The 27,633-nt window shown below is 48.9% G+C and overlaps 1 protein-coding gene across 1 annotated transcript; it reads left to right on the top strand.

The window, feature by feature from the left end:
- The first annotated feature begins 230 nt into the window (after positions 1-230).
- On the top strand, positions 231-27,633 carry polr2g (RNA polymerase II subunit G). The gene is made up of 8 exons (XM_063036304.1): positions 231-363; positions 2,480-2,589; positions 10,680-10,839; positions 18,422-18,472; positions 23,075-23,140; positions 24,725-24,796; positions 25,855-25,888; positions 26,708-27,633. Exons 1-8 carry the CDS (start codon positions 352-354, stop codon positions 26,719-26,721), a joined length of 519 nt encoding a protein of 172 aa, XP_062892374.1. The 5' UTR covers positions 231-351; the 3' UTR covers positions 26,722-27,633.

The raw sequence follows: 27,633 nt of genomic DNA, 5'->3' as shown, positions 1-27,633 counted from the left end.
TCCTGTATCACCACCTATTTCTCCATCCTCCTGCCGTCATCTTTTTTTTATTTCCCTCCCAAAACCCATTAGTTTCCCCTTTTCTCGGGGCTTAAGGCCAGATTAGCATCCACGTGGAGCAGGACCAGAAAATGGCGGCCGGGTAGAGCTGGGGGTGGGGAAGAAGGAGAAGGCCAAGCGAAAAGGGCGGGAACGCCCGCAACGCGCTTGCGTCACGAGGAGGGCGGGGACGGAGTCTGCGTCATGACGCACACGAGATGCAGTTAGCCGCCGACCTCGCCGCGCGTTTGATGCCTGGCGGACCGTAAGAGCTGGTTTAACTATTTCTGGCGTCCCCCGATCGTTGCAGCGATGTTTTATCACGTGCGTATTTGGTTGAGTTTATAGAAATGATATTAATTGAAGAGGGCATACCAGCGGTTGAGGAGCGGCGGGCGAGTTAAAGGAGCTCTCCAGCCCTACTTCCCTGGATTGACGGCCGCGACGACCAATCCGGTGACAGTATTGTCGGTTTCTGTTTGATTGGCGGTTCGTTCCACCAATGATAGTTGCGGGCGGGTTGGACGAGGGTGTAAGGATAGTTTTTTATTCCGTTTTTAATTCAAATTTACCAAAGTGTTGAAGTTAAAAGCCCGAAATCTAAGGAGATATTGTTGGAAATAATAATAATAATCTTTTAGGTAATAAAAAACACAAGCCTACCCTAAGTGTTGCCTACGGATGCTGACTAGGCCTCATCCTCTACTCGACTAAAGGTGCCTAACCTCCCTATTTTGTTTGTCAGAAATCATTTGCCTCTGACAATAACTTAACTCATTTTTTAAAGCAAGTGTTGCAACCCCTACTCCTATTCCCTCTGCTGAATGCTATTCTGCACACCTCATTCAAGCAAGGTTTAAAATGTGCCAAGCATGGGTTAAGGGTGAAAGGTGAAAAGTTTAAGTGGAACATGAAGGGGGAACTTCTTCACTCAGAGGGTAATGAGGGTGTGGGACGAGCTGCCCAGCGCTGGCGAGCTCGATTTCAATGTTTAAGAGAAGTTCAGGTACTAGGGGTGATTGATAAAGTTAGTGGCCCAAGGTAGACAGAGTCAGTTTTACAAAACCTGGCACATTTATTTTTCAACCTAGTCCCCTCCTACATGTACACACTTAGTCCAGCGGTCGTGGAGCATACAGATCTTGGACCTCCAGAAAGTGTCCGCAGCAGGGGTGGTTGGTAGGTTCATGGCCTAAGGTAGAAGGAGATGAGTTATACATAGAAACATAGAAAATAGGCGCAGGAGTAGGTCGTTCGGCCCTTCGAGCCTGCACCCGCCATTCAGTACGATCATGGCTGATCATCCAACTCAGAACCCTGTACCTGCCTTCTCTCCATATCCCCTGATTCCTTTAGCCACAAGGGCCAGATCTAACTCCCTCTTAAATATAGCCAATGAACTGGCCTCACCTGTTTCCTGTGGCAGAGAATTCCACAGATTCACCACTCTCTGTGTGAAGAAGTTTTTCCTCATCTCGGTCCTAAAAGGCTTCCCCTTTATCCTTAAACTGTGACCCCTCGTTCTGGACTTCCTCAACATCGGGAACAATCTTCCTGCATCTAGCCTGTCCAATCCCTTTAGAATTTTATACATTTCAATAAGATCCCCCCTCAATCTTCTAAATTCCAACGAGTACAAGCCTAGTCGATCCAGTCTTTCATCATATGAAAGTCCTGCCATCCCAGGAATCAATCTGGTGAACCTTCTTTGTACTCCCTCTATGGCAAGAATGTCTTACCTCAGATTAGGGGACCAAAACGGCTCTCATTGCATGCACTTCAACTCTTTGAGTGATTGTGCAGAAAGTTTGAAGTTAATAACTCATCAGGGGTGATTGATAAGTTTGTGGCCTAGGGTAGAAGGAGATGAGTTGTTAACTTCAAACAAGGGCCTCTCACCCGAAGAACGTGACACTGACTTGGGGCCATTCGGTCTGCACTAACAGGCGGAGAATGAAGAGGAAGAAGCTGATCTTGCTCAGATTCTGCATTCTGTTATTGTTTTCCCCTGTACTACATACATGATCAGTATGGATGGTCTGCAAGAGAAAGTTTTTCTCTGTATCTCAGTACCTGTGACAATATCTATTCCAGTTCCAGTTCTATCCATATCTTATAACCCCACCTTGGTATTTTCTGTGGAATAATTTGCAACCAGTCAAGGGGGTTTAATGCATCCTGGAAGTGAAGGCACCTCTAACAATGTGGTGCTCTTTTCCCCAGTAGTGTTGCAAGGGCAATTTCAGTTTCGTACTTGAGACTGTAGACTCCTGCCGCTGGTTTGACCTCCCCCAGCAATGGCGGTACGGCCCCCCCCCCCAAAACTCCAGCCGGTGTGCACTTGCGAGCTGTATTTTTATTCACTGTTGAAAGTTTCAGAAGCCCGCTGAAAAGTACAACTGCGTATTTTTGAAATGTATTTCTTTCCTTATGAATACAGATTTCTCTGGAACACGAAATCCTGCTTCACCCTCGTTACTTTGGGCCCAACCTCCTCAATACCGTCAAACAGAAGCTGTTCACAGAGGTGGAAGGAACCTGCACTGGGAAGTGAGTGATTAAAGCTATATTCAAAACAGTACATGTCAAGAACAGCAGAAATCTCTCATGTTTGTCACAGTTTTTTTTCCATAGTGGTTGCTGTGTTTGCAATTAGATTTAAAACTGCATGCGTAGATTTCCCAGTCTGATGTTTTTTGTGTTTTCTTTGGATTTGTTTACCGATGTTCTGACAGGCAGCCGTTCACTAGCGTTCCTAGATGTCCAAGTGAAGGTGTGAGTGGGCCACCAAATGAAATTGGTGCAGTTTGTGTTACAAAGATGCTGCTGTTTCTCCAGTAACTAAAGACTTCTAGTTTGTGCATGTGTTTCTGTCCCATAAGAGCAGAATTAGGCCAATTAGCCTTCGAGTCTGGCATTCCATCATGACTGATTTATTATCCCCTCAACCCCATTCTCCTGCCATCTCTCTGTAACCTCCTTACTAATCAAGAACCTGTCAAACTCTGTTTTAAATGTACCCAGTAACTTGCCCTTCACTGCCATCTGTAGCAATGAATTCCACAGATTGATCACCCTCTGCCTAAAAAAGTTCCTCTCATCTCTGTTCTAAAGGGACGTCCTCCCATTCTGAGGCTGTGCCCTCTAGTCCTATCAATGTTCTCTCCTTAGGCCTCCTGTCCTATGATCCTCTGATATCCCTTTTGCCAATCAACTGTCCAGCTCTTGGCTCCATCCCTCCCCCTCCTGTCCTCTCCTATCATTTCAGATCTCCCCCTCCCCCTCCCGCTTTCAAATCTCTTACTAGCTCTTCCTTCAGTTAGTCCTGACGAAGGGTCTCGGCCCGAAACGTCGACTGTACCTCTTCCTACAGATGCTGCCTGGCCTGCTGCGTTCACCAGCAACTTTTATGTATGTTGCTGGTTGACGGTGGATATGCAATGGCAAGCATTTAAAGATCGCATGGATGAACTACAACAATTGTTCATCCCAGTTTGGCAAAAGAATAAATCAGGGAAGGTAGTGCACCCGTGGCTGACAAGGGAAATTAGGGATAGTATCAATTCCAAAGAAGAGGCATACAAATTAGCCAGAAAATGTGGCTCACCTGAGGACTGGGAGAAATTCAGAGTTCAGCAGAGGAGGACAAAGGGCTTAATTAGGAAGGGGAAAAAAGATTATGAGAGAAAACTGGCAGGGAACATAAAAACTGACTGTAAAAGCTTTTATAGATATGTGAAAAAAAAAAGATTGGTTAAGACAAATGTAGGTCCCCTACAGACAGAAAAAGGTGAATTGATTATGGGGAGCAAGGACACGGCAGACCAATTGAATAATTACTTTGGTTCTGTCTTCACTAAGGAGGACATAAATAATCTTCTGGAAATAGTAGGGGACAGAGGGTCCAGTGAGATGGAGGAACTGAGGGAAATACATGTTAGTAGGGAAGTGGTGTTAGGTAAATTGAAGGGATTAAAGGCAGATAAATCCCCAGGGCCAGACGGTCTGCATCCCAGAGTGCTTAAGGAAGTAGCCCAAGAAATAGTGGATGCATTAGTGATAATTTTTGAAAACTCTTTAGATTCTGGACTAGTTCCTGAGGATTGGAGGGTGGCTAATGTAACCCCACTTTTTAAAAAAGGAGGGAGAGAGAAACCAGGGAATTATAGACTGGTTAGCCTAACATCGGTGGTGGGGAAACTGCTAGAGTCAGTTATCAAAGATGTGATAACAGCACATTTGGAAAGCGGTGAAATCATGGGACAAAGTCAGCATGGATTTGTGAAAGGAAAATCATGTCTGACGAATCTCAGAATTTTTTGAGGATGTAGCTAGTAGAGTGGATAGGGGAGAACCAGTGGATGTGGTATATTTGGATTTTCAAAAGGCTTTTGACAAGGTCCCACACAGGAGATTAGTGCGCAAACTTAAAGCACACGGTATTGGGGGTGAGGTATTGATGTGGATAGAGAATTGGTTGGCAGACAGGAAGCAAAGAGTGGGAATAAACAGGACCTTTTCAGAATGGCAGGCAGTGACTAGTGGGGTACCGCAAGGCTCAGTGCTGGGACCCCAGTTGTTTACAATATATATTAATGACTTGGATGAGGGAATTAAATGCAGCATCTCCAAGTTTGCGGATGACACGAAGCTGGGCAGCCGTGTTAGCTGTGAGGAGGATGCTAAGAGGATGCAGGGTGACTTGGATAGGTTGGGTGAGTGGGCAAATTCATGGCAGATGCAATTTAATGTGGATAAATGTGAAGTTATCCACTTTGGTGGCAAAAACAGGAAAACAGATTATTATCTGAATGGTAGCCGATTAGGAAAAGGGGAGGTGCAACGAGACCTGGGTGTCATTAGACACCAGTCATTGAAAGTGGGCATGCAGGTACAGCAGGCGGTGAAAAAGGCGAATGGTATGCTGGCATTTATAGCGAGAGGATTCGAGTACAGGAGCAGGGAGGTACTACTGCAGTTGTACAAGGCCTTGGTGAGACCACACCTGGAGTATTGTGTGCAGTTTTGGTCCCCTAATCTGAGGAAAGACATCCTTGCCATAGAGGGAGTACAAAGAAGGTTCACCAGATTGATTCCTGGGATGGCAGAACTTTCATATGAAGAAAGACTGGATGAACTGGGCTTGTACTCATTGGAATTTAGAAGATTGAGGGGGGATCTGATTGAAATGTATAAAATCCTAAAGGGATTGGACAGGCTAGATGCAGGAAGATTGTTCCCGATGTTGGGCAAGTACAGAACGAGGGGTCACAGTTTAAGGATAAAGGGGAAGCCTTTTAGGACCGAGATTAGGAAAAACTTCTTCACACAGAGAGTAGTGAATCTGTGGAATTCTCTGCCACAGGAAACAGTTGAGGCCAGTTCATTGGCTATATTTAAGAGGGAGTTAGATATGACCCTTGTGGCTAAAGGGATCAGGGGGTATGGAGGGAAGGCTGGTACAGGGTTCTGAGTTGGATGATCAGCCATGATCATACTGAATGGCGGTGCAGGCTCGAAGGGCCGAATGGCCTACTCCTGCACCTATTTTTTATGTTTGTATGTTTCTATCAATGTTCGATGGGTTTCAGTGAGATTGCTCCCTTGTTTTTCTAAATTCCAGTGAGTAGGCTATCAAGTGCCCCTTGTATGATCTTTTTTATTCCAGGGTCAGTCTCATGAACCTCTTCCAAACCCTCTCCAATCTGAGCATATTCCCACCAACCCCTCATTCTTCTAAACTCGAGCAAGTTTGGAGTTCTATAGAGAGAGTGCAGAGGAGATTGTCGCCTAGATTGGAGAGCATGCCTTATGAGAATAGGTTGAGTGAACTTAGCCTTTTCTTCTTGGAGCGACGGAGGATGAGAGGTGACCTGATAGAGGTGTATAAGATGATGAGATGCGTTGATCGTGTGGATAGCCAGAGGCTTTTTCCTCAGGGCTGAAACGGTTAACATGAGAGGGCATAGTTTCAAGATGCTTGAGGATGGGGGGGTAATGTCAGAGGTAAGTTTTTCACACAGAGTGGTGAGTTCGTGGAATGCACTGCCGGCAGCGGTGATGGAGGCGGATGCAATAGGGTCTTTTAAGAGACTCTTAGGTATGTGGAGCTTAGAAAAATAGAGGGCTATGCGGTAGGGAAATTCTAGGCAGTTTCTAGACTAAGTTACATGGTCGGCACAACATTGTGGGCCAAAGGGCCTGTAATGTGTAGATTTCTGTTCCATGAGTACAGACCTAGCGCCATTGATACAGCTTGGGGTATCGGAGTATGGAGTTCAATCCGTGTTTCCTCTGTGGAGTTTGTACATCCTCCCTGTAGAATGCAAGGGTTTTGTCCGTGTTCTCCACTTTCCTCCCACAGTCCAAAGACGTACAGGTTAGAAGATTAATTGTAAATTCTGTGGTTAGGCTAGTGTTAAATGGGGGGGGGGGCACTGTTCGCTGGAGAGCGTGGCTCAAAGGGCTGTTGGGTCTCATTCCATCCTGTATCACCAAATAATAAATAAATGCTCCTCATACGTTAACCCTTTCACTTCCAGGATCATTGCTGTGAACCACGTCTGGACTCTTCCCAATGCCAGCACATCCTTTCTTGCCTTGCGCAGCATGGGACGACTCTTGCCGCCACTAGGATGGGCAGTAAATGCTGTTGATATCACGCAAACCCTTTCACCTCTGTGTGGGCAGTATTGGCAGCGGTAAATTGAAACTGGAGTGTAAAACACACAAAACGCTGGAGGAACTCAGCGGGCCAGGCAGCATCTGCAGGAAAGCACAAAGGTTGGAGGCGTTGTGGATAGTGTGGAGGGCTGTCAGAGGTTACAGCGGGACATTGATAGGATGCAAAACTGGGCTGAGAAGTGGCAGATGGAGTTCAACCCAGATAAGTGTGAGGTGGTTCATTTTGGTAGGTCAAATACGATGGCAGAATATAGTATTAATGGTAAGACTCTTGGCAGTGTGGAGGATCAGAGGAATCTTGGGGTCCGAGTCCATAGGACGCTCAAAGCAGCTGCGCAGGTTGACTCTGTGGTTAAGAAGGTGTCTGGTGTATTGTCCTTCATCAATCGTGGGATTGAATTTAGGAGCTGAGAGGTAATGTTGCAGCTATATAGGACCCTGGTCAGACCCCACTTGGAGTACTGTGCTCAGTTCTGGTCGCCTCATACAGGAAGGACGTGGAAATCGTAGAAAGGGTGCGGAGGAGATCTACAAGGGTGTTGCCTGGATTGGGGAGCATGCCTTATGAGAATAGGTTGAGTGAACTCGGCCTTTTCTCCTTGGAGCGACGGAGAATGAGAGGTGACCTGATAGAGGTGTATAAGATGATGAGAGGCATTGATCGTGTGGATAGTCAGAGGCTTTTTCCCCAGGGCTGAAATGGCTGTCACAAGAGGACACAGGTTTAAGGTGCTGGGGAGCAGGTACAGAGGAGATGTCAGGGGTAAGTTTTTTACGCAGAGAGTGGTGAGTGTGTGGAATGGGCTGCCGGCAACGGTGGTGGAGGCGGATACGATAGGGTCTTTTAAGAGACTTTTGGATAGGTACATGGAGCTTGGAAAAATAGAGGGCTATGGGTAGGCCTAGTAATTTCGAAGGTAAGGACATGTTCGGCACAACTTTGTGGGCCAAAGGGCCTGTATTGTGCTGTAGGTTTTCTGTGTTTCTATGAAAGAGTAAACAGTCGACATTTCACGTCCTGATGAAGAGTCTTGGCCCGAAACATCTTTTCCATAGATGCCTCCTGATCTGCTGAGTTTCTCCAGCATTTCGTGTGCGTTGCTCAGGGTTTCCGGGATCGTGTTCACAGTGCTTGCCGATTGGATTTGACGCAAGCAACACATTTCACTGCATGTTTCCGTCTACGTGTGACAAATAAAGCCAATCTTTAAATGTTAGGGTGATAGGCCGATACAACGTGGGAAGAGGCCTTTGAGCCCACGTCATTTGTGTTGCCACGGTGGCGTAGTGGTCAGCGTGATGCTGTTACTGCTTGGGCTGTTCCGGAGTTCAAATCCAACACCGTTCTGTCAGAAGTCTCTGAAGTGTGTGGGTTTCCTCCAAGTGCTCCGGTTTCCTCCCACAGTCCAAAAACGTGCTGGGAGTTTGATTGGTCACTGTAAATTGTCCCGTGTTTAGGTTAGGGTTAAATCGGGTTTGTCGGGGGTTTCTGGGGCAACACAACCTTACTCCGCTCTGTATTGCTAAGTTAAAACAAATTGCTGAATTCAGTTAGTCCCATTTGGAAGGCTTCCCGCTAGACCTGTCTGGATGTCTTCTAAACGTTGTAGTTGTACCTGTCTCTTCCGCTGTTTTTTGGACTGGAGACGCATGGTTGGTGGAGTTCGCCAGCGCTCTGTATTAGGCCCAATGCTCTGTGACGTCTGTATCAACAATTTGGTTGAGAATGTATACAAGGCGCGGTTCGTAAGCTTGGCAGCTGACACTAAAATAGGTGGTGTGGCAGACATTAAAGGCAGTTATCTGGATCTACAGAGGGATCTTGAGTAGCTGAGTAAGTGGGCCAAGGAGTGGCAGATAGAGTTTAATTTGGATAAGGCTGGGTGTTGTATTTTAGGAAGACAGATGGCGTACAGACTTCCACAGTGGATGGCGGGGCCATGGGGAGTGTTGTAGACAAGTTTATGGACTTCTGAGAGTGGTACACTTACCTTCATCACTGAGTACAGAAGTCAGCATCTTTTGTTGCCCTTGTGCAACACTGCTGAGGCCATATTTGGAAAGTAGTGTTGTACAAGTGCTCACACTGGCCTGGGGGAAGAGTGGCGAGCGTGCAGAGGAGTTGCCAGGACTCGAGGGACTGAGTTACGGAGGGAAGTTGGGCTGGTTGAGACTTGATTCATCGGAGGATGAGGAGTGATCTTGAAGAGAGACATAGATATAGTGAATGTGCACAGTCTTTATCCCAGCATTGGGGAGAATCAAGGACGAGAGGGCGCAGTTTAAGGTGAGAGAGGAGAACCTGAGAGAATACCATTTGTAACCATTTCACCCAAAGACTGGAACGAGCTGCCAGATGTGGTGGTTGATGCAGGTTGATTAACAACATTTTTAAGGTACATGGTAGGAAAGGTGTAGAGTGGGATTCCCAACTTTGGGCCCACACACCTCTCGATTAATGTAAGGCTCCATGGCCTATGAAAGGTTGGGAACCCCTGGTTCGGAGGGAGACGTACTAAACACAGGACTAGCTTAGATGGAAACCTTGGTCAGCATGGTTTTGTTTTAGTTTTGTTTGTCATGTATACATTGAAACATAGAATGAAATGCATTGCTTGCATAAAGATTTATTTACTGAGATAGGGTGCGCAATTTTGATCCATGCTATCCAGCAATCCCCCAATTTAATCCTAGCCTAATCACAGGACACTTTACAATGACCAATTAACCTACCAACCGGTGCGTCTTTGGACTGTGGGAGGAAACCCACACGGTCACGGGTTTGAACGTACAAACTCCTTACGGGCAGCGGCGGGAATTGAACCCGTGTCGCCTGTACTGTGAACCATCGTGCTAACCACCACACTTACCATGTTGTCCCAGACAATCTTGAGAGGGTTGCTCATGATCTCCTCCTAAGAAAGGGGCTTCCCTTCCTCAACCATCAACACTGCCCTCACCCTCATCTCTTCCTTTTTGCGCACACCTTCCCTCACCCCATCTACCTGCCACCCTACCAGGGATAGGGTTCCTCTTGTCCTCACCTACCACCCCACCCGCCTCTGCATCCAGCACATAACTCTCCGTAACTTCCGCCATCTCCGACGGGATCCCGCCACCGAGTATATCTTCCCCAGCCACCCCATCCCATGGCACTTGCTCCGCTACACCTCCTCCCTCACTACCATTCAGGGCCCCAAACAGTCCTTAGAGGAGAGGTGACACTCCGCCCGTTGGGGTCATCTGCTGTATCCGTGCTACCGTTGTGGCTTCCTGTATGTCAGTGAGACCTGACGTAGATTGGGAGACGGCTTCGTCAAGCACCTACGCTCCGTCTGCCAGAAAGAGCGGGATCTCTCGGTGGCCACCCATTTTAATTCCACTTCCCATTCCCATTCCCTTGGAGAAGCAACAACTTCCATTCCGTCTGGCTGGCCTCCAACCTGATGGCATGAACATCGATTTCTCAAACTTCTAGTAATTGTGCTCCCCCCTCACCATTTTCCATCCCCTTTTTCCTCTCTCACCTTATCTTCTTGCCTGCCCATCACCTCCCTCTGGTGATCCTCCCCCCTTCCCTTTCTACGCTCTCTTATCAGATTCCCCTTTCTCCAGCTCTTTGACTCATTCACCAACCAACTTCCCAGCTCTGTACTTCACCCCCTCCCCTGGTATCACCTATCACCTACTACCATGTACCTCTTTCTCCCTCTCCACCCCCCACCCCTCAGCCTTCTTACTCTGACTTCTTCCCTCTCCCCATTCCGGTCCTGATGAAGGGTCTCGGCTGGAACTGTCGACTGTTTACTCTTGTCCATAGATGCTGCCTGACCTACTAAGTTCCTCCAGCATTTTGTGTGTGTCACTTATGGTGGGTTTTATTCCGAGCCTGCTGCCCAATTCACAGGCGGTATCCGGACCTCATGCTAAAATTGCAGCGTTTTGGTTTATTCCAGATACGGATTTGTGATTGCTGTCACCACCATAGACAACATCGGAGCAGGTGTAATCCAGTCAGGACGGGGGTTCGTGCTCTACCCCGTCAAGTATAAGGCCATCGTCTTCCGTCCATTCAAAGGGGAGGTTGTCGATGCTGTGGTCACGCAGGTCAACAAGGTAATGTCCAGGAGTAATTATTTCACCGTAGCTCCTGTCTGTAGTTTTGTGAAACAGTTTAAGTTTCGGCCCAGAGGGGAGGGGGAAGGAATTACTTCATAAACGCAAGAGGTTCGGCAGACCATAAACACAAGCAAGTCTGCAGCTGCTGGAAATCCAGAGCAACACAAACACAAAATGTTACTTGTTAAAGCAACAAACTCAATTTCACAATGTAGGACAGATCTCATGGTCTGCTACGGCTTTTCTTCCAGCAGAAATGTATGCTATGTTAGCCTTTATTCGTCGGGGTTGGGGGGCAGGGGGGGGCGGGGAATTGAGTTTAAGAGCTGTGAGGTAATGTTGCAGCTCTATAAAACCCTGGTTAGTCCTCACTTGGAATATTGTGTTTGGTGCTGGCCACCAATGTGGAAGCTGTCGAGAGAGTGCAGAGGAGATTCACCAGGATGCCACCTGGACTAGAGAGGATTTCTTATGAAGATAGGTTAGCACACTAGGGCTTCTCTCTCGGGAGCAAAGGAGGATGAGAGGTGACTTGATAGAGGTGTACAAGATGATAAGAGGCACAGATCAAGTGGGCAGCCAGAGACTTTTTCCCAGGTTAGCACACTAGGGCTTCTCTCTCGGGAGCAAAGGAGGATGAGAGGTGACTTGATAGAGGTGTACAAGATGATAAGAGGCACAGATCAAGTGGGCAGCCAGAGACTTTTTCCCCAAGGCAGCAATGGCTGATACGAGGGTCTGTTGTCCATTCAGAAATCTGATGCGGTGGGGAAGAAGCTGTTCCTAGAAATGTTGAGTGTGTCTTCAGGCTCCTGTACCTCCTCTTTGGTAGCAATGAGAAGAGGTCATGTCCTGGGTGATGGGGGTCCTTGATGAATGTTGTCTTCTTGAGGAATCGCCTTTTGAAGGTGTCCTTGACGCTGGGGAGGCTAGAGCCCATGACGGAGCTGGCTGAGTGTATAATTTTCTGTGACTTCTCCCAATCCTGTGCAGTAGCCCCTCCGTCCCAGAAAGTGATGAACCCAGTTAGAATGCTCTCTGCGGTACATTTGTAGATATTTGCTAGTGTCTTTGGTGACATGCCTAATCTCCTCAAACTCCTAATGAAATATAGGCCCTGCTACACGTAACCCAGGTTAATTAAACCCAAATATGTGCTGTTAGAAAGCTCCACCTGTGGAGGGATGAAAAAAAAGTTGACCGATTTTGAAAACAATACTCTGCGAGGGCAGGGCATGGCTGACGCAGGACGGACAAGGAGGGAAACGCAGCAACAATTAGAAGCTGAAGACGTGAACTGTTAAGAGTGGAATTAGTAGTGAGTATCTTTACTAACTTGAATCCTTCAGTGTGAAACCCCTGGAGGAGAGAAAATAAAGATGAAAGACTTATTGAAGCTACGGCTAAAACACGCAACAGCTATGACGAGACAATATCGGCAGAGATGAGTGTCCAAGGATCCCACTGTGTAGTCGGGAATTAGTTCTGTAAGATCATACCAAGGGATTTGGTCAAGTCTTTGTTCAAGTTGGTGAACTGACTTTCCATGGATGATCAACCGTTTCATCCAATGAACCAAGAAACAAGATGGCGAGCCACCCAAGGTGAAGAACCAGCGCAGGAACGAAATGTGTAATGACGCAGAGGATTTAATACGGTTGGATGTATAAGTTTATTCTCATTCGAAGAATCTGAATTTGATTTTCTGCAAGGACTGATTATTTTCTGCAAAGACTTCAGTAAGTTACTGAACGAGATTTACTTTTTTTAAAAGTTGTGATATTGGAGAATTGCCGTGAAAGGAGTTAAACAGTGATTATATATAATTTTTGAATTTGAATTTAAAATTGTAGATGTACTGCCTGGAACGAAACTGAAGTTAACTAACACTTAAGAATGGGAATTATATTTGGTTTTCTAACTAACTGGGGACAAGTGAAAAGGGAGGTTTCCCTTTTAAATAGGGAATAACACTGGATCTAATTAAAGAGATTAGGATAATAAAGGAATCTCTGATTCTAATTTAAAAGGAAATTGTGGTTTGATAGCTAAGATTTGGAACGTAAACAGAGTGTTGGAATTTTGAATTGTTCTTGCTGATGTAAATATTTTGTACATGTTTTTTTCTTATAAACAAAACTTATCTCCAGAAGTGTGTGGTTTCTGTTGGCTGCCTCCTTCCAATACCAGAATCTTCTGATGGCCTACAGGCACTTGGGGTCATTTGATTTTCTCAAAGAGTGCGGTGACTAGTCACACGTGATAAGACGGGTGCTACGCAGGAGTTACATGTGCCTTCTTGTAAGTGGCTTCAGTAGGATTGCTTGTCAGGGAAAATATTACAGCAGTGCTCAGGCAGGACAGATTAGAGGGCTTGTCTACTGAGTCCTTACGGGTGGAGCCGAGAAACAGGAAAGGTATGGCCACATTAGTGGTGTTGTATTATAGACCACCCAATGAGTCAGCGAGAATTGGAAGAGCAAATCTGCAGAGAGATAGCAGGCAACTGCAGGAAACATAAAGTTGTGGTGGTAGGGGATTTAATTTTCCATATATTGATTGGGACTCCCATACTGTTAACGGTCTAGATGGTTTAGAGTTTGTAAAATATATTCAGGAAAGTTTTCTAAATCAATATATAGAGGGACCAACTAGAGGGGATGCAATATTGGATCTCCTGTTAGGAAACGGGTTAGGACAAGTGATGGAAGTCTGTGTAGGGGAGCACTTTGGTTCCAGTGATCATAACACCATTAGTTTCAACTTGATCATGGACAAGGATAGATCTGGTCCTGGGGTTGAGGTTCTGAACTGGAAGAAGGCCAAATTTGAAGAAATGAGAAAGGATCTAAAAAGCTTGGATTGGGACAGGTTGTTCTCTGGCAAGGATGTGATCAGTAAGTGGGAAGCCTTCAAAGGAGAAATTTTGAGAGTGCGGAGCTTGTATGTTCCTGTCAAGATTAAAGGCAAAGTGAATAGGAATAAGGAACCTTGGTTCTCAAGGGATATTGCAACTCTGATAAGAAGAGAGAGTTGTTTGACATGTATAGGAAACGGAGTAAATAAGGTGCTTGTGGAGTATAAGAAGTGCAAGAAAATACTTAAGAAACAAATCAGGAGGGCTAAAAGAAGACATGAGGTTGCCTTGGCAGTCAAAGTGAAGGATAATCCAAAGAGCATTTACAGGTATATTAAGAGCAAAAGGATTGTAAGGGATAAAATTGGTCCTCTTGAAGATCAGAGTGGTCGGCTATTTGCGGAACCAAAGGAAATGGGAGAGATCCTAAATGGGTTTTTTGCATCTGTATTTACTAAGGAAACTGGCATGAAGTCTATGGAATTAAGGGAAACAAGTAGTGAGACCATGGAAACTGTACAGATCGAAAAGGAGGAGGTCCTTGCTGTCTTGAGGAAAATTAAAGTGGATAAATCCCCGGGACCTGACAGGGTGTTCCCTCGGACCTTGAAGGAGACTAGTGTTGAAATTGCGGGGGCCCTGGTAGAAATATTTAAAATGTCGGTGTCTACGGGTGAGGTGCCGGGGGATTGGAGAGTGGCTCATGTTGTTCCGTTGTTTAAAAAGGATTGAAAAGTAATCCGGGAAATTATAGGCCGGTAAATTTGACGTCGGTAGTGGGTAAGTTATTGGAGGAAGTACTAAGAGACAGAATCTACAAGCATTTGGATAGACAGGGACTTATTAGGGAGAGTCAACATGGCTTTGTGCGTAGTAGGTCATGTTTGACCAATCTATTGGAGTTTTTCGAGGAGGTTACCAGGAAAGTGGATGAAGGGAAGGCAGTGGATGTTGTCTACATGGATTTCAGTAAGGCCTTTGACAAGGTCCCGCATGGGAGGTTAGTTAGGAAAATTCAGTCGCTAGGTATAGATGGAGAGGTGGTAAATTGGATTAGACATTGGCTCAATGGAAGAAGCCAAAGAGTGGTAGTAGAGAATTGCTTCTCCGAATGGAGGCCTGTGACTAGTGGTGTGCCACAGGGATCAGTGCTGGGTCCATTGTTATTTGTCATCTGTATCAATGATCTGGAGGATAATGTGGTAAATTGGATCAGCAAATTTGCTGATGATACAAAGATTGGAGGTGTAGTAGACAGTGAGGAAGGTTTTCAGAGCTTGCAGAGGGACTTGGACCAGCTGGAAAAATGGGCTGAAAAATGGCAGATGGAGTTTAATACAGACAAGTGTGAGGTATTGCACTTTGGAAGGACAAACCAAGGTAGAACATACAGGGTTAATGGTAAGGCACTGAGGAGTGCAGTAGAACAGAGGGATCTGGGAATACAGATACAAAATTCCCTAAAAGTGGTGTCACAGGTAGATAGGGTCGTAAAGAGAGCTTTTGGTACATTGGCCTTTATTAATCAAAGAATTGAGTATAAGAGCTGGAATGTTATGATGAGGTTGTATAAGGCATTGGTGAGGCTGAATCTGGAGTATTGTGTTCAGTTTTGGTCACCAAATTACAGGAAGGATGTAAATAAGGTTGAAAGAGTACAGAGAAGGTTTACAAGGATGTTGCCGGGACTTGAGAAACTCTTACAGAGAAAGGTTGAATAGGTTAGGACTTTATTCCCTGGAGCGTAGTAGAATGAGGGGAGATTTGATAGAGGTATATAAAATTATGATGGGTATAGATAGAGTGAATGCAAGCAGGCTTTTTCCACTGAGGCAAGGGGAGAAAAAAACCAGAGGACATGGGTTAAGGGTGAGGGGGGAAAAGTTTAAAGGGAACATTAGGGGGGGCTTCTTCGCACAGAGAGTGGTGGGAGTATGGAATGAGCTGCCAGACGAGGTGGTAAATGCAGGTTCTTTTTTAACATTTAAGAATAAATTGGACAGATACATGGATGGGAGGTGTATGGAGGGATATGGTCCGTGTGCAGGTCAGTGGGACTAGGCAGAAAATGGTTTGGCACAGCCAAGAAGGGCCAAAAGACCTATTTCTGTGCTGTAGTTTTTCTATGGTTTCTATGATAGACCTTCAGAAATGTTGACACCCAAGAACTTGGGGACGGCTGGTGGCGCAGTGGCATCAGCGCCGGACTTTGGAGTGAAGGCTCCCGAGTTCGAAGCCGGTCCCCCCCGCCAAGCACGCTTTCCATCCGTGCCACTTGGCCTTGTTAAAAAAAAAACAAGGGTCGAGTCAGGATCATTCATACCATGACCTGGTTAATCCGAAAGGAGACCAATCCTGACACCACGCACCAGACAGGAAAGGCCGACTGTCTGGTGCGACAAGCTATGAATGAACCCGAGAACTTGAAGCTGCTCACTCTCTACACTGTTGATCTCTTGATGAGGACTGGAGTGTGTTCCCTCAACCGTCCACAGCAGTTCCTTGGCCTTACTGACACTGAGCGTAAGGTCGTTGTGACACCACTCAACCAGCTGATCTATCTTGCTCCTGTACGTCTCCTGGTCACCATCTGAAATTTTGCCAACAGTAATTGTGTCAGCGGCAAATTTATAGATGGCAGTTGCTGTGCCCAGCCACACAATCGTGGGTATAGGGAGAGTAAAGCAGTGGGCTGTGCAAGCATTCTTGAGGTGTGCCGGTATTGATTGTCAGCGAGGAGGAGATATTATTTCTGATCCACACAGACTCTGGTCTCCTGGTAAGGAAGTCAAGGATTCAGTTGCAGAGGGAGGTACAGAGGACCAGGCTTTGGAGCTTGTTGATTAAGTATGATTGTAATCAATGAAAAGCAGCCTGATGTAGGTATTGCTTTTGTCCAGGTGATTCAAGGTGGTGTTCAGTTATTCCCAGAATAAGAATCAATCGTGTCCTGTTACAAGACCATAAGACCTAGGAGCAGAATTAGGTCCACTCTGCCATTTCACCAAGGCTGATTTATTATCCTTCTCAATCCCATTCTTCTGCCTTTTTCCTGACGATCTTACTATGACGAACCCACCAACGTCCACTTTTAGTACATCCAAAGTGACTTGGCCTCCACAATGGATTTCACAGCTTCACCACCCTATGGCTAAAGAAATTCCTCCTCATTTCTGTTCTAAAGGCACGTCCTTCTATTCTGAGGCCGTGCCCTCTGGTCCTAGACTCTTCCCACTATTGGAAATGCCTTCTCCACGTTCACTCCATCAAGGCCTTTCAATAATCAATAGGTTTCATTGGGGCTCCTCCCCTCATCTTCTAAACTCCCGCGAGCACGGGCCCAGAGGCAACGAGCGCTCCTCGCACGTTAACCCTTTCATTCCCGGGATAATTCTGGTAAACTTCCTCCGAACGTCTCTGTTCTGGATGTTGGAGATCTTTCACCAGTCTGTTGTAGCGAGTGCGATCTTCTTTGTGGCTTTACGTTGGGGGAGCAGCATCGGTGCTGGTGATGCGAAAAGACAAAATAAACTCATCCGTCCTTGCCTGAGTTAGTGGTGGAGAGGAGGCCGCTAAACAAACTATTATCCATTATGGACAGTCCTCTCCATGACCTACTGGATAAACAGCGGAGCACCTTTTCCAACAGGCTCATTCAGCTCCACTGTCACAAGGATCGTTACAGAAAGTCTTTCCTACCAAATGCAGTAAGCATATACAACAGTTCATCTCTGTGTAACACGAGAACACGCATCATAGTACAATAGTTTCTGTTTTATTATTTCATACATTATTGCACATTGGTAAATTATTGTGTATGTTATTCTGCGCCTTATTAGTTTGCACACTGCTAAATGTTTTTAAATGTTGCTGCTGTAGCAGAAGAATCTCCCACTCAGAATCAATAAAGTAAAGGCATCTGTTAGTCTTGTGAGACCGTGGATCTGCGCCTGGAAAGTCTTCACTCTCCAGGGTGCAGGCCTGGGCAAGGTTGTATGGAAGACCAGCAGTTGCCCATGCTGCAAGGCTCCCCTCTCCACGACACCGATGTTGTCCAAGGGAAGGGCATTAGGACCCATACAGCTTGGCACCTGTGTCGTCGCAGAGCAATGTGTGGTTAAGTGCCTTGCTCATGGACACAACACGTTCCCTCGGCTGGGGCTCAAACTCACGACCTTCAGGTCACTAGTCCAATGCCTTAACCACTTGGCCACGTGCCCACGAATCAATAAAGAGCATATTATTATTGTTATGATTATTATTAATAATAAAGGGATGCCCTTGTATTCTGAGGTAGTGCTCTCAGGTCCTGGGGAAACATCCCAGACTATTGGAAAAGTCCTCGCTCTTATGTGGGCCAAGATAGGTTTTAATGAGGTCCCCACTCATTCTTCTGAACTCCAGCGGGCGCAGGCCCAGAGCCATCAAATGCCCCTCGTATGTTAACCTGTTTGTTCCCGAGTTGATCCTTGTGAACCTCCTCTGGACCCTGTCCAACGCCAGAGCATCCTTCCTGGGACGAGGGGCCCCAGAATGCTCTCAATGTTCCAAGCCAAGCCTCGGCCTTACGTCTGGGTTACTCCCCAGGGTGAGGATCAGTCATGTATTTCTAGTGCCCTGTTACTCCCCAGGGTTAAGGATGGGTCGTGTAAGTATAGAGTTAGGCTAGGGATGAGTCAAACAGCCGCTCAGTTTATTTATTATTCTTCCTGAACCCTGCAGGTTGGACTCTTCACTGAAATCGGGCCCATGTCCTGCTTCATCTCCAGACACGTAAGTTGTAAAACCTGCTGACGCTCGCCTCCTGTTCACTGCTAAAGCTGCTCGCTAAGTAACGGGTTCAGTCCCATTACGGCGGCTGAGAATTCGGTATCATTTCTTAAAAATTAATGGTGGCATAATGCTTCACAGTGCTGGCAAACCTGTGTTCAATTCCTGCCGCTGTCTGTGAGGAGTTTGTCCCGTCTCTCTGTGGGTGTGTGGGTTTCCACAAGGCCGTAACACACAGGAGCAGAATGAGGCCATTCAGCCCATTGGATCTGCTCCACCATCCATCATGGCTGATTTATTCTTCCTGCCTTCCCCCTGTACCCTTTGACGCCCTCACTAATGAAGAGCCGATCAGTTTCCACATTAAATATAGTCAGAAAGCTGGCCTCCACGGCTGACTGTAGAAATGAGTTCTACAGATTCACCGCCCTCCTCATCTCCATTGTAAATGGACATCACCTCTATTCTGAGGCTGTGTCCTCAGGTCCTAGACTCCCCCACCATAGGGCACATCCTCTCCACATCCACTCTAGTGAGGCCTTTCACTATTTTGACAGGTTTCAGTGAGGTCCCCCCTTCATTTTTCTGAAGAACTCCCCCATTCATCATCTCCCCCCCCCACACATTGCACATTGTTTTCTCCATTGAGCAGTAACCCCTTAGGAGAGCATCGTACTCGACTCGAGCGGTCGAAACAATTCCTAATACCACACGCCCTCGGGCTCCACACCACTCACTGTGATGAAGGTGTACCCAGATATCCGTCTTTGCAGCCCTGTCCAGTGAATCCCGCGTTACTGGCTGTATAATGCCTCGCGACGACCCCGTAACCTTGCCGATGTGTTGTACCCCTGTATCCCCCAAGTAACAGACATTTCCCCTTTGTTACCGGGAGCAGAGTTGGCAGCGTGACGCTATCACAGCGCCGGCGACACGGGCTCAGTTCGCACCGGAGTCTGGGTGGGTTCCCTCCTGGTGCTCTGGTTTCCTCCCGCCTTCCCAAGGCACGCCGGTTGTCTATTTGTTTTTATTGGGATCCAGCGCGGAACAGGCCCCTCGAGACGCGCCGCCCAGCCACCCTCAGTCGAGCCCTGGCCTAATTACAGGACAGTTTACAATGACCCACCAACCGGTACCTCTTCGGACTGTGGGAGGAAACCAGAGCACCCGGAGGAAGCCGAGCAAACTCCTTACGGGCAGCAGTGGGAATTGAACCCTTGTCGCTGGCGCTGTGGAGCGTTGTGCTAACCACTATGCTCCTGTGCTGCCCTTCAGTCGGTTCATTAGTCACATGGGTGATTTGGGCAGCGTAGACTCCTTTGGCCAGAAGGCTCTGTCGCCAAATAAAGAAACAGGCCCTTCGGCCCACAGTCCCCATGCTGGCCATCCAGTCACACTGACTGGCCCTCACTCTGCCTTGCTGGTTTCAGTGCCTCAAGATACCTCAGTGTTACCTTGCTGTTCCTCACATAGGGACGAGATGCTGCTGTGAATTACGGTCATCGCAAGACCTTTGAATGGCCAAATAATGCTGCTCCCCTCTGTGCTTCCCAGTTGGACTCCGTTTGTGCTCCTTGACTCACGTCCCTGTTGTTTCTGCTCTTTTACTTCTTTTGTTTCCTGGGAACCAAACATCAGCTTTTCCTGCCCAGTCCTCTGAGCCCCAGTTAGACTGTAAGGCATAGGAGCAGAATTAAGCAATTCGCCCCGTCGCGTCTGCACCGCCATTGCATCAGGGCTGAGTTTTATCCCTCTCAGCCCCATTCTCCTGCCTTCGGCCCGTAACCTTTAATGCCCTGACTCATCACGAACCGAGCTACCTCCACCTTAACTTGGCCTTGGCGCCCAACATTGAGGGTATGCTGGGGTCCGCCCGCAAGTATCGCCACGCTCCCAGAGCCAAGATTGTACGTCCACAACTTACTCATCCGAACTGGTTTGTCTTCGGAATGTGAGCACGTGGAGGAATCCCACCGGGTCACAGGGAGAGCGTACAAACTCCTTACAGACGGCGGCAGGCAATTGAACCTGAGTCACTTAAAGAGAAATCAAAATCAACCTCATTCAAATATTTACAAGGATAAATCACGAAATGTGTACATTCTTACATGGTGGGGGAGGGGGTAGAGGCGGTGCGAGTGGGGGGACGGGGAGGGTCAATGTTTTCACTACTGCTTGTGAGGGGGAGGGGGATTTGGGGTTCCGATGTTTCTGTCATTCATTGCTTGGAGTTTCTTTTTTCTGTTTCATGGCTATCTGTGAAGAGTACGAATTTCAGGTTGTAAACCGTATACATTCTCTGATATTAAATTGAACCATTGACAATTCATAGTTAATACGTTAAGCAGTGTGCTATTATATTCCTTAAAACCAATAGCAGTGTTGCCACCCATGTGGCCCCCCCACCCCCCCAGGGTGGTAATTTTGTTGTTCTCTCCGTGGGGCGGCAACCTTGCCGTTTCATTAGCATTTCTCTTTTTTTTTTACGAGGCCAAGCTGCTAGCTCGACGCTCGACCCAACACGGGTCGAAAGCGTGCAAGGAGCCGGCCGGAATTGAACCGGGGACCACTCCACTCAAAGGCTGGCACGGACACCACTACACCACTGGCTGGGGTGGTGACATATTGCAATAATTGAGGGGGTTCGTCGCCCAGGCCAACCCAACCCCTCCTTGTCCAGTGGTGGACGAACCCTACGACACGGTCCTGCACACACCGAGCCCCAGGGCATCCTCCTGAAGCCCAGAATGCGCTGGTCGGCAGCGTTCCACCGCGGCAGGGGACCCCAACCTTTTGTTAATGCCAGGGACCCCCTACCATTAACCGAGGGGTCTGGGAACTCCTGCACTGCGGACGTCTCAACGTACTGCCAAAAAAGCTGTAACAGAACTGCGTGAGCGTGTCACGCCTATCGTGGAAAAAGCAAATCCGAACCGGCAGGTTACTGTCCAGTCGCTCGTGGGTAAACAGAGGGGGAAGGTCACGTCGACAGGCTATTAATCACCGACAGCTCATCGAGTTGGTGACTAATCCCAGTATGCTAGGTCAGGGTCAGGGATTTACAGGGTCACGAGCATAAGATGTGGGAGCAGCCCATCGAGTCTACTCCGCCATGCCAACATGGCTGATTCATTATCCCTCTCAACCCCATCCCCCTGTAACCCTTGCCCTGACTAATCGAGAACCTGTCAACCTCCGCCCTCAATAACTCGGCCTCCACAGTCGCCCATGGCAGCAAATTCCCGAGGTTAATCGAATTGGCTGGGTCTGTTTGCCGAGGGGAGAAGGCGGGGGGGGGGGCGGGTGGTGACCAGATGGAATTCCGTTTGCCACCGTAATGGCACAGAGAAGAGAATGCAGTTGTGAGGGTGGATGGTGGCGGGGAGGATAACAGAGTTTACTCAGAGGGTGAACGTGGAACTTGCTGTGAGTGGTTCACGAGTGTGGAACACACACCCTGTAAGGTATTCAGGGACAGTCTTCACCTGGAGAATGGGGAAGCTCACCTTCAAGGGTCAGCTTACTGTGAGAAGGAGCATTTGGTGCCTGTACTCTCTGGAATTTAGAATGGGGGGGGGATCTCATTGAAACCTACTGAATTTTGAAAGGCCTAGATAGAGTGGATGTGGCGAGGATGTTTCCTATAGTGGGGGGAGTCCAGGGTCAGAGGGCGCAGCCCCAGAATACAAGGACGCTCCTTTAGGACAGATGGGGAGGAATCTCTTCAGCCACTGGGTGGTGAGTCTGTGGAAGTCATTGGCACATTCATGTATATTTAAAGCAGAAGTTGATCGGTTCTTGATCAGTGAGGGTGTCAAAGGTTACGGGCAGAATGGGGTTGAGAAAGAGGGACAGTAAATGGCCGAGCAGATGCGATGGGCTGAATGGCCTGGTCTCCCATGTCCTGCATGGGTACATTGAAGGAATGGTAAGGAAGTGCATGAGAGTGAAAGGGTTGGGTGGGGTGAGGGATTGGGGAGGTCCCTTGTGGAACACAGCCCGTGCACCAACCAGTTGCTGCGACCGCTGTGTAAACTAGCAGGTCTGTTTGTATGACAGTGGCAGGAAGTTGCCACCTGGTCAGAGGAACTGAGTACAACAATGTGCATTCCGCCCCCCGATGTGCGTGCATGTGTCAAAGTGACAGCTTCATTCTAACGCAGGGGTTCGCAACCTGGACCCCTCATTTAACGGCAGGGGCCCATGGCGTGAAAAGGTTGGGAACCCCTGTTCTAACCTGAAGGTTGGCTGTGCGTGTAGGGCGGTGGTCCCCAACCTCCGGGCCGCGAAGAATGCAGCGGTAGCCGGAACGCAACGTCTGTAAGAAAAAAGCCAGAATAAACAAGCCAATTAATTATGTGCCGGGCTTTTTTTCTTAAAGATGTGCTGGGTGCATTCTGGCTACCGCTGCATTCTTCGCGGCCCGGAAGTTGGGGACCACTGGTGTAGGGGATTCGCATTGTAGTCAAGGTACTTGAAGCCAGAATGAAACTGAGGGCAGCATATGCTAACAAAGACGTACTTGGATGTTAAATTTACTTTGACTTTTGATTTTGTCTTTGCCGTAAAGCCAATCAGTTTGTCCTGACGTGTCTTTCTCCCCAGTCTATTCCATCAGAAATGGAATTCGACCCCAACTCCAACCCACCCTGTTACAAGACCAGTGATGAGGTAGGTGACTTGACTTTGCTCGGGCGTTCAGTGGCTTTATAACGCGGAAGGAATGGATTCGTTTTCTTCTCTCCCCCCTCCAGTCTAGCTCAGCGCCACTGAGAAGGCTGGTAGTTGTTACCACAGCAAGTAGCTAGCAATGAGGGAAGATGGGACCGGCCAGTGACTAGTAATTCTATTGTCAGATAGGTGGGGTCATTCGGTGAGAGAGAATTCAGCTCGTTATTGCTGCTCTCTCTTTGAATAGCTGAATCAGAACCAGCTTTAATATCACTGAACCTGTTTTGCACCGTTGCCCAGGACACACCCTGATCTCATTGCTACCATCAGGGAGGAGGTACAGAAGCCTGAAGACACACACTCAACGGTTCAGGAACAGCTTCTTCCCCTCCACCATCCGATTCCTGAATGGACACTGAACCCATGTTTTTATTTCTGTTTTTGCACTACTTAGTTAGTTTAACTACATAAAATATATATTTTAATTCATTTTTTTCTTGTTATGTACTGCTGCCACTGTTAACAAGTTTCATGACATATGCCGATGATATCAATTCTGTTGCTAAAAACCTATAAATTGCAATAAGAATTTTATTTTAAAATCTAAATGTAGTGCAAAGAGAGAGCAAAAATAATGAGGTAGTATTCATGAATTGGTTCACTGTCCATTCGCGTTTAAACTGTTATAAAAAAAAAGTCGCCCTTCAGTGCAGATGAGAGCAGATGTCCTGGATCCCGCCTAACTTCAGCCCCTGGAAGCAAAAAAAGGTTAACAGTTTGGCTAGAATTACTTGAAGGAAAATACCAAATAACGTTGTGTGGGATTTTTAAAGAAAGTGCTGGAAAGACTTGGCAGGTTTGGGAGTAATCTGTGGGGGGGCGGGGGGGAGAGAGAGAAGCAGTTATAATGTTCCCTCAGCCGGACCTGGCAACGACTCTTCATTCTCCACAGATGCTGCCCTATCTTCAAAGTGCTCTGGCATTATCTGTTTTCCTTTTGGATTTCTGCAGTTTTCAGAGGAGGTACAGATCACCAAATATCACCCTGAGGTTCATTTTCTTGCAGACCTTCGCGGTAGAGCAAAGAAATGAAATAGAATCAGTGAAAAGCTGCACAAACAAAGAACGGCAAACAACCGGTTTGCTGCCTCCAGCACCATCGTTGCTTTGGTTTTGCTCAGTTTTCAGCTCACTGGCCGGCAGAGCTGTAACGACTGTCCAACCAGAAGTACAGCCTCCGGATGTCCGTAAGACTGGGACTGTTAGATTTACAATAGCGAATCAGGAGTAACCCACTTCCACAGGCCTGAGAGCAAATTCCTACCTGCGAGAGTGGTGAGGCGCTGGAGCTCCTTGCTGTTGTCCTGTGTCTGTAAGCAGGGAGCCTGACCATTGCTGCTTGGAATTGTAGAAAGGAAGCCGTTTCATGTCGAACCTCCGGGCCCTGGAATCACTTCAGGGGCTCGGAGAGAATTTCCACTCTGGCCCTGGCCTCTCCCAGATTCCATCGGAAGAGAGCGGCTGTTCTTTTAGTGTGTGTGTTTGACAGAGTGGTCTTTTGTAATTCTGGGTCTTCCCCTTCAGGACATAGTCATTCAGCAAGATGATGAGATTCGCCTGAAGATCGTAGGGACCAGGGTGGATAAAAACGACATAGTGAGTACTCAGCCCGGTTTCAGGGGAGAGGGCCACAGGGAGTGGTGGAGGGGAGGGGAGCAGGGTGGAGCGCCCGCGGGGAGTGGGAGAGGGGAGAAGGAGAGGGCTGCAGGGAGTGGGGGAGGAGAGGGGAGCGGCTCGCGGGGAATGGGGGAGGGGAGGGGGAGAGGGCTGCAGGGAGTGGGGGAGGGGAGGGGAGCGGCCCGCGGGGAGTGGGGGAGGGGAGGGGGAGAGGGCCACAGGGAGTGGGGGAGGGGAGCAGGGGAGGAGAGGGGAGCAGCCCGCGGGGAGTGGGGGAGGGGAGGGGGAGAGGGCCGGAGGGAGTGGTGGAGGGGAGGGGAGCGGCCCGCGGGGAGTGGGGGAGGGCTGCAGGGAGTGGGGGAGGGGAGGGGAGCAGGGTGGAGCGGCCCGCGGGGAGTGGGGGAGGGGAGGGGAGCAGGGGAGCGGCCCGCGGGGAGTGGGGGAGGGCTGCAGGGAGTGGAGGAGGGGAGCAGGGTGGAGCGGCCCGCGGGGAGTGGGGGAGGGGAGGGGGAGAGGGCTGCAGGGAGTGGGGGAGGGGAGCGGGGGAGGAGAGGGGAGCAGCCCGCGGGGGGGCAGGGGAGGGGGAGAGGGCCGCAGGGAGTGGGGGAGGGGAGGGGAGCAGGGGAGGAGAGGGGAGCAGCCCGCGGGGGGGGGAGTGGGGGAGGGGAGGGGGAGAGGGCTGCAGGGAGTGGGGGAGGGGAGCAGGGGAGGAGAGGGGAGCAGCCCGCGGGGGGGCCAGGGGAGGGAGAAAGGGCCGCAGGGAGTGGGGGGAGGGGAGCAGGGGAGGAGAGGGGAGCGGCCCGCGGGGAGTGGGGGAGGGGAGGGGGGAGGGCTGCAGGGAGTGGGGGAGGGGAGCAGGGGAGGAGAGGGGAGCAGCCCGCGGGGGGGCAGGGGAGGGGAACGGCCCGCGAGGGGGGGAGGGGGCGAGGCAGAGGAATCTGTATGCCAAACACACCATCTTTAGCTGTGTGGAGGAGGGAGGGGAGATTGCAGGGTCCCGTCCACTCCTGTAACAAGTGTTTTCACTTCACTTGCAGTTTGCCATCGGCTCTTTGATGGATGACTACCTCGGTGAGTACATATGCTGTCGTCCCGGGAGGACAGGGGGCTAGCGGGTGTCTCCCCGTCATCTGGATGCGCGATGAGACGGCAAGACCCACCCCTCACCGTGTGTGTGGGCAGTAACTCCCAGCACATCAAGAATGGGTGGCGGGGTGATGCAGATGAAACAGCGAAACGAGCCCCATTTCTCCCACCCAGCCACCCATTCACACATACACAGCCCTCTAACCCCCAGGACAGGCCAGCTTCCCACCCGGCCTTCTGATGGACTGAACTGGCCTCCCGTATTCCCTCAGGCAGAGAGTACCAAATACTCGCCACTCCACACAGTAATAAATTTCCAAACGCCTTAGTTTTAAGTGACAAACTAAATTCTCTTATTGAAGATTCTCCACATCTCCCCTCCCCCCGGGATCTTGCATCTTTCTGTAAGATTGTCCCTGCTAATCCCCAAAGGGCACTGTCCCATACACCATCAATCCTCAGGCCGTGCCACTGGGGGATCTGTGCTGTCGTTATTTAGTGACTGTGTGTGCTGGATCGTAACGCTGTGTTCTGTGTGTGATTGCATGTGTTGTGGTTTACACCTTGGCCCCGGGGGACGATGTTTCATTTGTCTGTATATGTGTGGATAGTTGAATGACAATTGAACTTGGATTCGGAGCCTGTTCAGCCTCTGTTGACAGCGTTCCCAGAGGATCTTGCGGAATGGGGGGCATGCCGGGTTTGGTGCTGTTAACGTTTCATCGGCTTGGGAGGCAGGGGCTGCCCTCTAGGTCCGTGCAAGCCTCCGTCACTTGATGGCCAAGCGTTTTTTCTCTCTTGCAGGGCTTGTGAGCTAGAGCACCCACCACCCATCCAGACCCGCCGCCACAGGGACCAGGAGTTCTGAAGGGTGACCGCTCCCTTCCCTGGCAGGGCACCGCCGCCCCACCTCGCCGCGCAAGACCTGCTCGACGTCAGTACCGCACGCCCGCTCTTTTGGGGGTCCGACCCCGCGGGTGTGGTTGCCGTCCGAGGACTGAGCCAAGGGGCAGCGAGATCCTATGCAAAACGGGTCTGTAAATCTGAAGACACCTCCCTGGAACCCTCAGCCCAAAAGGAGGCAGCACGCACCCTCCCGTTCATGCCCCTCTGGAGTGACCCCCCCCCCAACTCCCTCCACCAGGGCGGTAGTGTTGCCATAGCTCACGTGAGCGGGTGCGCACTGCTGCCTTGGAACCTCCACGCTGACGTCGGCTCTACTTCAAACCCGCGGTCAAGCTGCGAAGAAGTTGGTATCCGCTCCGGCGGTGTGTTAGCGGCAGCGTGTGATCGCCGTGGGCTTCCTCCAACACGCTGAGCCTTCCCAGAAAGGAGTAGGCTGATGTTTTGTTTTCTCTCTCTGTGGCCTCCACTGCCCAACGCTTCCATTCCAGGAACTCTGTCTCCCCCTGTCGGTCGGTTATCCTGGACAAGCTGAGGCTTAGGGTGTTGGCTGAATCTTAAACTTAAAACAGATGTGATTTCTGATTCCCTAGTTTTTAAAAAAAAATGTATTTTGGTTTTCTGATGGAATATTTTGCGGTTTCTTTTTCCCATTTTTAATTGAATTCTAAGCAAGCCACAAAGATCCCCTTGTATTTCCTATCTAATAAATAGATCTCTGACTTGGAAATGTTCTGGTATTTCTATTTAATGCCTTCTATGCAGTTTTAAACTACGTTTTCCACTGTTTACCCATCAAAACTGATTGTGGATGTTAATTGGTCTAT

The sequence above is a fragment of the Mobula hypostoma genome, chromosome 30, assembly GCF_963921235.1.
Source record: "Mobula hypostoma chromosome 30, sMobHyp1.1, whole genome shotgun sequence".
NCBI classification, from domain to species: Eukaryota; Metazoa; Chordata; class Chondrichthyes; order Myliobatiformes; family Myliobatidae; genus Mobula; species Mobula hypostoma.
This window is presented reverse-complemented; position numbering and strand designations above follow the sequence as displayed.

Excerpts from the sequence above, each read along its gene's own strand:
- polr2g (XM_063036304.1), top strand. Across the intron at positions 10,840-18,421 it reads TGGTCACGCAGGTCAACAAG|GTTGGACTCTTCACTGAAAT; the intron begins GTAATGTCCAGG and ends TGAACCCTGCAG. Across the intron at positions 18,473-23,074 it reads CCTGCTTCATCTCCAGACAC|TCTATTCCATCAGAAATGGA; the intron begins GTAAGTTGTAAA and ends CTTTCTCCCCAG.